Source organism: Podarcis vaucheri (genome assembly GCF_965113315.1).
Source record: "Podarcis vaucheri genome assembly, chromosome: 2".
Classification (NCBI taxonomy): domain Eukaryota; kingdom Metazoa; phylum Chordata; class Lepidosauria; order Squamata; family Lacertidae; genus Podarcis; species Podarcis vaucheri.
Genome location: NC_138760.1, coordinates 128247700 through 128260708, shown reverse-complemented (window position 1 = coordinate 128260708; position 13009 = coordinate 128247700). Strand labels below are relative to the sequence as shown.

Below are 13009 nucleotides of genomic sequence, written 5' to 3'. Positions count from 1 at the left end.
GAATTCCAGCCCTGCCCATGACAGAAACACATTCTGAGTCTACTTCTGCAACCCAGACCTACCCAAGTCAACTGGTTCTCTCCACAACACCACAGTGTGGAAGTGCTGCTGCAAGCCTTTAAAGCCTTTAATGACCCAGAACCAGATTTTTTAAAGGACCACCTTGAGCAAGCCACTTCTGAGGTTTTTGTGGGGCGAAAGCAAGCTGTAAAAATCATTTAAATAAATAAACAACATCATCCAAAATTAAAAAACAACAACAACAACAAAGCCATTTATAGAATTCAAAGAACATGGAATCATAGAAGTGAAGAGCTGGAATGGACCCCAAAGGTCATCTATATGGTATATGTAGAATGGCGGACTCTCACTCCAGGAGAAGACTTGTTGTTGCTGTTGTTTGGGGAGGGGGGGTGAAATAGCTGCCCGAATGGCATGATGATGGGTAGCTGTCTAATTTCAACTGATAACTTAGTCCAGATGGCTGGAGCTGCAGGACTAAAAGTCCAGCACATTGTCACCACTGAGAAGGCTTTGGCTGTCCAAGTCTTCCTTTAGCTTCCTTTAACTCCCAGCCCTAACTGGGGATGCTGAGAATCAGACCTGAGACCTCCTGCATACAAAGGAGATGTTCTTCTACTGAGCTGCAACCCTTCCCAGCTAAGACTGTAAATCTGTATTGAGCCTAAGTTTTATTTTGGAGACTCACCTCTCCACTGAACTCTTCACATACACCCCCCAGCTCTGCCCAGGAACATGAGCTTGTGTAACCGCTGTACCGTCGGTTTGCGGCATCGTTGTATTTCCGGCAAACGCGTATCTTCACCTGTCCAGGAACGGGCATCCCATAGGTGTACCTGGAGACAGAAACAATCATAGATAGCATTGATCAAGGGCTCATTTACACTTACTTTTCCTCTGTGCTTTGCAGGCAGGATCTATGCTTTAAATCTCTGAGTGCTCATTTTGGGGGTTATTTTTTCTCCAGAGCTTTCCCCATGAAAACCCACTCTCTACCACTGAATCAGAGCAAATGGCAAACCACAGAAAATCCAGATTTGTTGCATTTCAGCTTTAAAGAGCAGGTTTTTCTGGGGGAAACTCTGGGGTGTAAGAAAAACTGCTCCGACACAGAGTTGTGTGCCAGGTCAGCTTACCCATAGGCACTAGGGGTGTGGGGCAGCCGGGTGCTGGGCATTTTTTTGCACCCCGGTGCCACATATGCTAAAGACGGCCCTGGTTGTGTGAAAGTTAGTGTGGTGAAGCCCTCAGAAGGGATACAGAGATATAGGGAACATTGACAAGACTGCCTTTAAAAAAAATAAAAATCTTTATACGTATATTTTTCGTGGGTGCTTATTGTCCGGAGTTTGGTGAAGAAGTTTTCACAGGAACACAGGAGAATATGTACTAGATAGGACTTTCCATCCCTCTAGACCAATATTATCTACTCTGACTTGTAGCAGCTTCTCTCCAGGGTCTGTGGTAGAGAAAGGGTCTTAGATACTGTTAGAATTCCTGCTCCATGATTGCAGTCATGGGATTGTTGTCTTTCACATGACGGTATATGTTGGGAAGTGACGGAGACAGGATGTTTGTGTTACTGTCTTCCGTGAAGTGGGACTATTGTCCTTTGTCCTTTTTCTCTTTGCTGTCTGATGCTAGAGAGAGAGGGAGCCATGTTGCAGTGCTCCGTGTGTGTTTATATGTAAATAAAGTAGATTAGCCAAAATGCTGAGTTGCTGAGGTCTGTCACGCAAGGTGTGCAAACTCTGCGGATCCCTAAGTGTGCCGGTGTCGGTTGGCATTGGTCGCTGTGATGTTCGGGCAGAAGAAAGCTTTTGAAGCTCCTGAACGATCAACCAGGAGGGAGGGAACATGCCTGTCGGGCATGTGTCTCTGCCAGGGTCCTCCTCGAGTGCAGACTGAACTCCTGACAGATACCACATTTAGTAACCACAATGAAGTAAATTCTGAATGTGATGGATGGACTTGAAGTGATGCCAGTTTCCCAACTTCTGGTTTAAAGTCACTTAGCAGGAGTCCTGACCCACCAACACCATCACCACCCCGTTGCCTCCAAGGATCTCCGTAATCCCACCACCCTCCAGGGGGCTGTACTGCTCACTTTGGGAACCACCACCCTCATCACTGCAGATGGTGACAGCAGTCACGAAATTAAAAGACGCCTGCTCCTTGGGAGAAAGGCGATGGCAAACCTAGACACCATCTTAAAAAGCAGAGATATAACCTTGCCAGCAAAGGTCCGTATAGTTAAAGCCATGGTTTTCCCAGTAGTGATGTATGGAAGTGAGAGTTGGACCATAAAGAAGGCTGATCGCCGAAGAATTGATGCTTTTGAATTATGGTGCTGGAGGAGACTATTGAGAGTCCCATGGACTGCAAGAAGATCAAACCTATCCATTCTGAAGGAAATCAGCCCTGAGCGCTCACTGGAAGGACAGATCCTGAAGCTGAGGCTCCAATACTTTGGCCACCTCATGAGAAGAGAAGACTCCCTGGAAAAGACCCTGATGTTGGGAAAGATTGAGGGCACAAGGAGAAGGGGGCGACAGAGGACAAGATGGTTGGACAGTGTTCTCGAAGCTACAAACATGAGTCTGACCAAACTGCGGGAGGCAGTGGAAGACAGGAGTGCCTGGCGTGTTCGGGTCCATGGGGTCAGGAAGAATCGGACACGACTAAACGACTAAACAACAACAACAACAACACCCTCGTCCCACCGAGAAGTCCCACTTACACTCCACAAACAGTCACTTCCAGTTCCTCGGCCAGAATCGTGATGACCTCAGGTGCCTTCACCACAACTTTGTATTTGGGCAATACTACAGAAGAGGAAAGAAGAGGGGAGGTGAAGGAAAGCTTTGGCAGGACTTGCAAACCTCACCTCTCTAAGATTCCAAAACAGTCTGTCGCCTGTTCCTCCACTGAATTATTATTATTATTATTATTATTATTATTATTACTACTACTACTACTACCCTGCCCATCTGGCTGAGTTTCCCCAGCCACTCTGGGCGGCTCCCAACAGAATATTAAAAACACGACAAAACATCAAACATAAAAAACTTCCCTAAACAGGGATGGCTTCAGATGTCTTCAAAAAGTCAGATAGTTGCTTATTTCCTTGACATCTGATGGAAGGGTGTTCCACAGGGCGGGCGCCACTACCGAGAAGGCCCTCTGCCTGGTTCCCTGTGACCTCACTTCTCATTATTATTTGACCCTGTTGGGTGCGAACTCCACAAGGCAGCAGGAAAAATAAATGAAGGGATAGATAGATCACGAACCCCAACCCCCTTCTGCTCAGCGTCCTGGGTGCCCAGTTCCCTGCAGCCCAATTGGGACCTTTCCATCCTCCTCACCATATTCCGACACTTCAAAGGCTCTCTCCTCCCATGCGTTGCTGACTTTCTGCACCTTCAGTCTGTAGGTGCCTTGGGGGGGCTCAGAGCCGAGAGGGAAGGAGAGCTGAACCAAGCCCCCTTTCAGCTCCACTTCGGTCCACTGCATCAAGCGGTTGTTCTTGGGATCCTGGAAGTCACAAGAAAGTTAAGGGTGGAGGGAATCACACAGGTTAAAAGGAGGGACTGCTGTTTCTGGCTCCAGAAGAGGACAAGGCTGGGGCATATCCAGTGGTGTAATGGTCTGGGGTAGGTGAGTTGGAAAGCAATTGCTATTTCTGCAGCGGGGACCACGCAAGCTCCCTGTCTCCAGAGCCCTAGAACCACGCAATAGGCATGAAAGGGGAGTATTGGGGTCAACAGTTCAGTACATAAACTATGAGATGCCACCAGCATTCAGGATCGCAGGTGGTCAAACACCTGCTACATACCCTCCAACATTTCTCCGGTGAAAATAGGGATGTCCCATTCCATAATGATAATTTTTACTATTTATACCCCACAAATCTTACTGGGTTGCCCCAGCCACTCTGGGCAACTTCCAACATATATAAAAAATAATAAAAAAAACATTAAACATTTAAGAAACTACCCTTTCTTAAGAAATACAGGATTGCCTTTATATAGCTCGGGGGTAGGATAACTCCATACCCTCCAATATTTCTCCAATGAAAACAGGGACATCCTAAGGAAAAGCAGGACATTCCAGGATGAAATCAGAAACCGGGATGGCTTCTCTAAATTAGGGCTGGAAAACAGGGACATTTGGAGGGTCTGCTGCTACTGTATTTGCAGTAGGGATTCTGCAGCAGCTCAGAAAGGGGTGCCAATACATAAATATTGGGGAGGCCCAGGTAAGCTCTGCCCCACATAACTGAGCAGAAGACATGCCACACGCACACCATTTGAATGCCTATCAACTTTGGGGAGCCCAGCCCCCTCAAATATTTTATTGGGCGTGGAGTTGGCTCCTAGGATCCCGGAGCTGCTCTGTCAGCCCAGCAGGGGAGTTTTCTAGCCACAGGGAGCATTGGCCTGATCCAGGGGCTGCAAATTGGGGGAAGATCAACAGGCTTGCACACAGCCCTACTTCAAACCCTCCAAAGAGGGGCTTCGTTGACAATTAACCAGCAATTTCAACAGACAGAGGGTTTGTTTGAGGAACCATGCAAACAAATTCACTCCTGAGGGGCTGGGAGAAGGGGAGGCAGGCAGGCAAAGAGAACCTCACAGCCTGCTGAAGCTAGACTCCTCCTCATCACCCCATCATTTCTTACCTGCCCTTTGCCAGGACAAGTTACAACAAGACCACCTACCAAGCCTGGAAGCTGGATGTGTTATAGGATATACCAGGCATGGGCAAACTCGGCCCTCCAGATGTTTTGGGACTACAACTCCCATCATCCCTGACCACTTGTTCTGTTGGCTAGGGATGATGGGAATTGTAGTTCCAAAACATCTGGAGGGCCGAGCTCGCCTACGACTAGGATATACTGATTTAAAGAAATTGCAGATAATGTGTGCAGTTCTCTCCTCTCCTCTCCTTCCAGCGGATCTCGAACCCAAAGCAATGGGGCTAAGCTAGTTTTCAGCTGAGTTGATTCTATCCAGGACCTGACTTTTCTTTATTTTAAAACGAGCTGATTAATAGATTTTTATTTTTGCAAGGGGGCCAGGGAGAAGATAAACCCTTCCTCATGTCCTTTTTCATTCGGCACAACCTCCTAAGCATCTGTACTCTAAACCAGTGTTTCCCAACCTTGGGCCTCCAGCTGTTTTTGAACTACAATTCCCATCATCCCTGACCACTGGTCTTGCTAGCTAGGGATGATGGGAGTTGTAGTCCAAAAACAGCTGGAGGCCCAAGGTTGGGAAACACTGCTCTAAACAACAACAGCAACAGTTCTTGAACCCCACCCATCTGACGGGTTTACCCTAGCCACTCTGGGCAGCTTCTGACAAAATACAGAGGGGGGGGCTGGGGGGAATGCCTCAAACATTAAAAGCTGCCTTCAGGTGTTGACAGGGGTGGCGCTGTGCGTTAAACCACAGAGCCTAGGACTTGCTGATCAGGTTGGCGGTTCAAATCCCCGTGACAGGGTGAGCTCCCGTTGCTCAGTCCCTGCTCCTGCCAACTTAGCAGTTCGAAAGCACGTCAAAGCGCAAGCAGATAAATAGGTACCACTCTGGCAGGAAGGTAAATGGTGTTTCCGTGCGCTGCTCTGGTTCGCCAGAAGCAGCTTAGTCATGCTGGCCACATGGCTCGGAAGCTGTACGCCGGCTCCCTTGGCCAATAAAGCAAGATGAGCGCCGCAACCCCAGAGTCGGTCACGACTGGACCTAATGGTCAGGGGTGCCTTTACCTTTACTCAGGTGTTGACAAAAAGACACATAGATGTTTAACTCTAAAGCAAGCCCTGTTGAGTTAAACAGAACTTGCTGACAGGTAGTTGGATGATTGTAGCCACAGTTAATAGCTAAACCCCCTTTTTTCTGTTTGTAGCAAATATTTGCCTGAGATTATCCAAGGTAACATCGGCTGGAGAACTGCATCGCAAAATTCAGATAAATGCAAACGTCAAAGGATAGCTGCATTCTGCTTTGCACGTTGTTTCCCTGCCCCCAAACTAGCTATAGGTTATTATGATGAGAGGTGAAAATGAACTGGCCACTTACCTGGAGGTAAATCAATGGGACCTGTGGAAGCAAAAGATAGAAGGGAGCAGGGAGAGAAATCGAAGATGACAATGAATGAGAAACTACCTCAAAGGCAAATCCCACCCCACAGTAATTTATGCTTATTTATTCCTTTTAAAGCTTTTCTAAACAGCTTAATACAGGGGGGAGGACCCTAGTGGTGTATACTATGGACAACATGGAAGCAATATCCATTAAAGAAAAAGAAGAAAACGCCGTCAACTATTAATTTGATATCTGCTGGTCCCCACTCACCTAATGCTCTCTCAAGGGTAGAAGCACTCATCTTTTTCACTCGTGGAATTTATGGCTTGAAAAAATTGAGTTTATTCCCATCTCTGAAAAATTGACCCATAGAATAAGGTGCTGGCAGCGACTTTGCACCTGTTTTGAGGCTGTTTGCGATTCATATGACCAAACAATCTTGTGTTTGGCATGTTCCTACTCAATACAATTTTATCTAGCAACACTTATGAATGAATACCTGATATATTTTGTATAAATATGAATGTTGTATCCCAACATTCATTCATCACACTATTCATTCTTTTTGAAGCTTGATGATGATGATAATGACGCCTTTTTACTCCTCTTGCTGTTATGGTTGCTTTTATGATGTATTTTAGTTCAATGTTTTGTTTTTTTGCGTTTGCAAATCTTATTTTGAAACTTTTTTTTTTAAATGAAACCGAAATCCAGTAAAACAACTATATAAAAGCAAATGAAGCAGCAATTCTAACAAGTAAAAGAGGGCCCATTCTTGTCCACCTCCTCAGGCCTCTTTGACTGAAACCAATTCTGCAGGATTGGCAAGGTAGCATGTCAAATACTTCACCTGCTGCTGCAATAATGACAGCATTCCACTCAATGTGAAGTTGAGGGAGCTTTTCCTCAAATTGCCTGACAAACGTGTCACGGCAGGTGCCTGATCGTTCCAACAGCCTGTTTTCAGGGACAGGTGTCAGCAGTCCCCTCAGCACAGAGAAAAGCTCTGCTGGCCAGCTATTCAGTGATATTAAGGAGGCAGCAAAGTTGGTTTTCGACTTTAATTGTTTTCCCACTTATATTCTCACTTTGCTAAGCTGGATCAGTTTTTTAAGCTGTTTTTCAACTGAACTGAAAGTTGAAACTTTCAGCTGAGTCATTTTTCACCATAAAAAACCACCACCTAACCTTTTTAACCTAGGAAGACTGAAATTCCAAATGAACTTTTTGAAAAAAGAGGAAGCCTATCTTTTTTAAAAAATAAAAAATAAAATCTAAGCTGACTTTTCCATTAACCAGATCTGTACTGTGTGGAACTAAAATATAGTGGGCTTTTCTTTTTACTCCTTCCACAGAGCTGAAAACTGGTTTGGTTTGGTTTTTAAAAAACAGAGTTTCTACCTTTAGAATTTAGCTTCCAGAGTTATGTTAGTACAGGATTTAGCTCCTAGCATCAAGTGTCCTAGTGGTGCTCTTTTTGGTCTGAACTGATGCTTTAATTAACATTAAATAATTAAATAAATGGGTATTACCCTCTAATCACCCATCTGCATATCATACTTTGGCACTGAGAAAAACTCACTTTTTCAGTAACAGGTCGGAAACTTTCATCCAGGGTGGCAACACGAAATTGAACTGGAAAGGAAATAAGATTTTTTTTTTTAAAAAAAAAAAGCATGTTCGATTGCAGTTCTGTCCTGATGGCTTGTGGCTGATTTGTAGCATGGGTGCTCTACGTGCAGATAAATATGTATATAAAAGGAATCCCCAAATAGCAGGCATCACTCAACACAAATACAAAAGGGGCCCATTCTTCATGGGTTCCCATACAACCTGCTTAATGTGCATTCGTTCTGATTGGTTTGTAGGGAGAACAGATGACATCAAAGTGAGACCTTTTGAGGAAGCAGGTTTCTTATGCAAGACTTCCCAATCAACTATCATTACATAACTTGAACTTGCTGGTGTGCAATTCAAACCCCAATGTAGTGATAATCTGGAACGTGCCCTTTGAAGCCCCATTCTGTTGCCCCTAGCAAGCACAGAGTATTCAATGGAAGAGGACATGCTCAATCTCTGGTGTGTCCACGTAGAGCTGCTACAAGAACTGAAAATCATGCTGATTTATTTCGCATCTGGCAACCAATGCACCCCTTGGGTTTCAGATAGAAGAAGAAGAGTTTGGATTTGATATCCTGCTTTATCACTACCTGAAGGAGTCTCAAAGCGGCTAACATTCTCCTTTCCCTTCCTCCCCCACAACAAACACTCTGTGAGGTGAGTGGGGCTGAGAGACTTCAGAGAAGTGTGACTGGCCCAAGGTCACCCAGCAGCTGCATGTGGAGGAGCGGAGACGCGAACCCGGTTCACCAGATTACAAGTCTACCGCTCTTAACCACTACACCACACTAGCTCTGTGCATGGGCAGACAAATCTAAAGAGTCCAGGGCTAGTTAAGTCCAGTCAAAGGTGACTATGGGGTTGTGATGTTCATCTCGCTTTCAGGCCAAGGGAGCCAGCGTTTGTCTACAGACAGCTTTCCAGGTCATGTGTCCAGCATGACTAAACTGCTTCTGGCACAACGGAATACCGTGGTGGAAACCAGAGTGCATGGAAACGCCATTTACCTCCTCGCCAGAGTGGTACTTATTTATCTACTTGCACTGGCATGCTTTTGAACTGCTAGGTTGGCAGGAGCTGGGATAGAGCAACGGGAGCTCACACCACCATGAGCATTCGAACCGCCGACCTTCTGATTGGCAAGCCCAAGAGGCTCTGTGGTTTAGACCACAGCGCCACCCGCTCCCTATATGGTAATGGCTCATTTCAGCAGCGGAGCATATGTCCGTGCTGTCCGGGGTGGGCATGCAGGGCACACACCCCAAGGGGCATGGAGGGCACCCCTCCCTTGCGCTACAGTCCAGGGGAGAAGAGGAGCAGGGAAACTGCTGCCCACATTCCTCCTGTTCTCCACTACCAGGTCAGGCCTGACCCTGCGACTGAGCTGCTGCAGTCGGGCACAAGGCAGCTGAGGAAGGTGAGCGGCAGCGTTGTCACCCACCCTCTTGCTCTCTGCCGCCGGATCTGGCCTGACCCCAGAGGCAGAGCTGCAGCCCGGCATAAGCGCCACAACCTAGGAGCAGCTCCTTCTTGCACGGATCCAGGCCCCAAAGGAGAAGCCTGTTGTGGGGGCGCCTGCTTGCACCACCCTCACAAAATTGCACCCGGAGCCACAGCCCCCACGCTACACCACTGGGCTCATTTCCCAGATGTAATGTATACTCAGTTCTGTCCAAACTATGAAAGGCTTCTTGTCCTCCACCTTCTGAGAGAGTCCATTCCACTGTCAAGCGTTTCTTGCCGACAGAAAGTTGTCCCTCACTTTTCCCCAGAATCTCCTTCCTTGCATTTTGAACCCGTTGGTTCACATCCTACCCCTCTGAAATAGCAGCAGAAAGCAAGATTGCTCCCTCTTCCATGTGACGACAGCCCTTCAGGTATTTGAAGATGGCTATCATGTCACCTCTCTCCATCTTCTTGTTCGAAGGCTGAATATTGTCTGTAGAGAGCCTTGTTTACAAAGGGGATGTGGTATTTATCTAGTGGTTCTCCCTTCCCGTAACCCCAGCCTCTCCCTTACCAGTCTCCCCTGGCTTGTAGATGGGCTTGTCTGTCTGGATGAAGAGCAGGGTGTCCAGGTCTTTGACCAGCACAGCTTTCCAGCTCTTGAAGCGCAGCGTATCCCCTTTTACCTCCACTGTGAGGAACGCCTCTGTGGAGCTAGACGAACCGCTCAGTTTGGGAACCTGGAGGAGGAAGGAAAAGGAATAGAGGAGCAGGCTTGGTCTGTGTATAGACTCTCATTTACCTGGAATCTAGGGGGCTCCCACTGCTGGTTTGGAAAGCCGTGTGTACACGTGACATTCTTAATCCACACCTATCCTTTTCTTAATATAGGAAATACTGCATTTTGATGTGTTTTGTGCATCTTTTTCGAAGAGAGGAGAGGAGGTGCTAGAGGGGCCATGGCTTCAGGTGTGAATTTTTGAGGGGGTTTGAAGCAGGCACCCCTATTATGTATTCAGTGGTCTGTAAAAAAAAAAATTCCTTCCAGTAGCACCTTAAAGACCAACTAAGTTAGTTCTTGGTATGAGCTTTCGTGTGCATGCACACTTCTTCAGATACACTGGAACAGAAGTTGCCAGATCCTTCTATATAGTGAGAAGGTGGGGAGGGGTATTACTCAGAAGGGTGGTGGGAATGGGAGATTGGCAGATAGCTGAGATGAGCCTGTTGACGACTCTTAACGACTGTAATAGGTCTTACAGGAAAAGGCAAGGGGTGAGAAGGTGAGAAATGGCTTAGTCATGTATAATGGGATAAGAATCCAATGTCTTTGTTCAAACCAGGTCTCTCCGTGGTTTTAAGTTTGGTAATGAGTTGCAATTCAGCAGCTTCTCTTTCCAGTCTATTTCTGAAATTCCTTTGTAGTAAAACAGCTAGGATCTGGCAACTTCTGTTTCAGTGTATCTGAAGAAGTGTGCATGCACACGAAAGCTCATACCAAGAACTAACTTAGTTGGTCTTTAAGGTGCTACTGGAAGGAATTTTTTTTATTTTGACTATGGCAGACCAACACGGCTACCTATCTGTCAGTGGTCTGTGTTTGCCTGAGCTTGAGTCTGGATGAAGGATTATGAGCCCCTGCGTTCTGATTCGATACATGATATTCAGTCACAGAACATTTCAGGATTTGGGCCTCCGCCATTGGCCCTTAAACTCTGAGTCACGATTCACAGCTTGGAGCTTTAGACAGTCAATCACGTTGAGAGTAGGAGTGACCCAGGCCTTCGGAAATGTATATAGGCAGTTGCTTTGCCCCTGTTGTCCAGTTCTGTTAGTTCTTGCTGTTATCACTGTGTCTTGCCTCGTGGGAACCCACCTACACTTCAACCCCCAGCGCAGCATGGCCCAGTGCTCCTCTCGTGGCAGCAGAGGAACCAGCAGTCGTGAATATGAGCACCATAGGGGCTGGCATGAGGGTGCCTGCTGCAATGTGAAGAGCATGGCAGCCTCAATTTAGGAGCATAGAGCAAAATGGCAAGCAATAAATTCTCACCTGGAATGGGAAGCACCCGAACATATCCTTCTTGGTCACCAAGTCAGTGAGCAGGGTCCTGTTCTGCCCTCCGTGCTCCAGAGTGATGCTCAACGTCACCGACTCATTCAGGTGGTTCAGCTGGATGCAGATCTTCTCGGGCGTCTCTGTGTGGATCAAGTAGGGCACCAGAACCAAGTATTGCCTGGGAGGAGGTGGGCAGGAAAGGTCAGGGGGACCGGGAAGTGAGGACAACACCGGGGCTCGTTGTTTTTGGTTCCTCATTATAGCCAGGGCTATTTTTTCTAGAAAAATAGGTGCTGGAAGTCACCATAAACGCCGCCCTTGTTCTCTTAGAATGGCAATGGCGCCAACTTGAGAGGTTGCCGGAACTGAGTTCCAGCAAGTTCTGGCTGAAAAAAAGCCCCAACTATAGTTATGGCCCATCAAAGGCCTTGGTGGAATTCTCCCAACTGTTGTTTCCCCCCGTGACTATCTAGCTATCGGCAAGTCCTAGGCTCTGTGGTTTAACCCACAGCGCCACCCGCGTCACACTATGACTATCTAGCTGTTGGTGCTATTGGTGAAACCACAGAGCCTAGGACTTGCCGATCAGAAGGTCGGTGGTTCTAATCCCTGCGACGGAGTGAGCTCCCGTTGCTCTGTCCCTGCTCCTGCCAACCTAGCAGTTTGAAAGCATGTCAAAGTGCAAGTAGATAAATAGGTACCACTCTGGTGGGAAGGTAAACGGCGTTTCCATGCACTGCTCTGGTTCACCAGAAGCGGCTTAGTCATGCTGGCCACATGACCCGGAAGCTGTACGCCGGCTCCCTCGGCCAGTAAAGCAAGATGAGCGCTGCAACCCCAGGGTCGGCCACGACTGGACCTAATGTTCAGGGGTCCCTTTACCTTTCTATCTAGCTATAGGAAGAGCCAGTGCTATTTTTATAGGTGCCTGTATTACTGCCACTTACGCAGAGGGACGCGTGATGCAGTGGGGAGGTTGGCAGAGAGCATACACACCCATGGAGCTTCTGCAGGTGTGTCCACACTGCGCTGACCTCCTTGATGCTACTCCACTGCTCCTGCCGGGGCGCCCACACTGTGCTGACCTCCCCATTGCCTTGCCCCTTCCCCTCTCTGTAAGTTGCAGCAAAACCAGCATTCGGCCATCTGGTAAGTGCTGGCTCTAGCACCCCCTGCTGTTGGCCTCCCTACTTTCTGCCTTCACAAAGCTGTGCATGGGGATTTAAGAGAGTTGCTCTCTGGGGGATAGAGGCAGAGGTGGACTTTGCAGAAAGCAAGGAAGTGTGTGTGTGTGTGTGTGTGTGTGTGTGTGTGTGTGGTGGGATAACCCCTCCAGCAAGCAGCTTACGGTTCTGTGGCGGATGCCGAGGTGTCCCCAGGAAGGAGGAACAGCAGCAGGAGAAAGAAGCTGGGTCCCACAAGGGTCCGGCCCTTCCCCATGGTGGTCAGGATACAGGCGATGGGCAGGCGAGGTGGAGGTGGAGGCTGTTCCTTTGCACCCTGTGCTGCTCCTGCCTTCGCCAGTCCAGCCCGTCTCTTTATAACTGACTCTCGTCCTCTACAAACAGGCCCCAGGGAGGAGGTGCTGGAAGTGTGGGCAGCTCTTGAGTCACAAAGAGCACACAGAATGTCCCCTGGCAAGCAAACAGGGGAGAGAGACAGAGAGAGAGAAAAGAGGTCACTGGCAGTGTTTGTTATGCAAGGCACTGTCCTGTGTTTCACCCAGAGGGAAGGGAAGGAGGAAGCTACCCTGGGTGCTGGGAAGAAGATTTATTTC

General features: G+C 47.7%; 1 protein-coding gene across 1 annotated transcript in view; it reads right to left on the bottom strand.

Moving 5' to 3' along the window:
- The window catches only part of LOC309527258 (alpha-2-macroglobulin-like), a 56245-nt gene extending 43506 nt beyond the window's left edge, over window positions 1–12739 (bottom strand). Inside the window, exons 1-8 of the mRNA XM_082213911.1 lie at window positions 12581–12739; window positions 11227–11410; window positions 9748–9913; window positions 7690–7742; window positions 6102–6122; window positions 3387–3555; window positions 2762–2846; window positions 710–857 (exon numbers count right to left, since the gene is read on the bottom strand). Coding sequence (XP_082070037.1) covers window positions 710–857; window positions 2762–2846; window positions 3387–3555; window positions 6102–6122; window positions 7690–7742; window positions 9748–9913; window positions 11227–11410; window positions 12581–12672 — 918 coding nt within the window. The 5' untranslated portion in view covers window positions 12673–12739. The remainder of the gene's footprint in view (window positions 1–709; window positions 858–2761; window positions 2847–3386; window positions 3556–6101; window positions 6123–7689; window positions 7743–9747; window positions 9914–11226; window positions 11411–12580) is intronic.
- Between the last annotated feature and the right edge of the window lie 270 nt (window positions 12740–13009).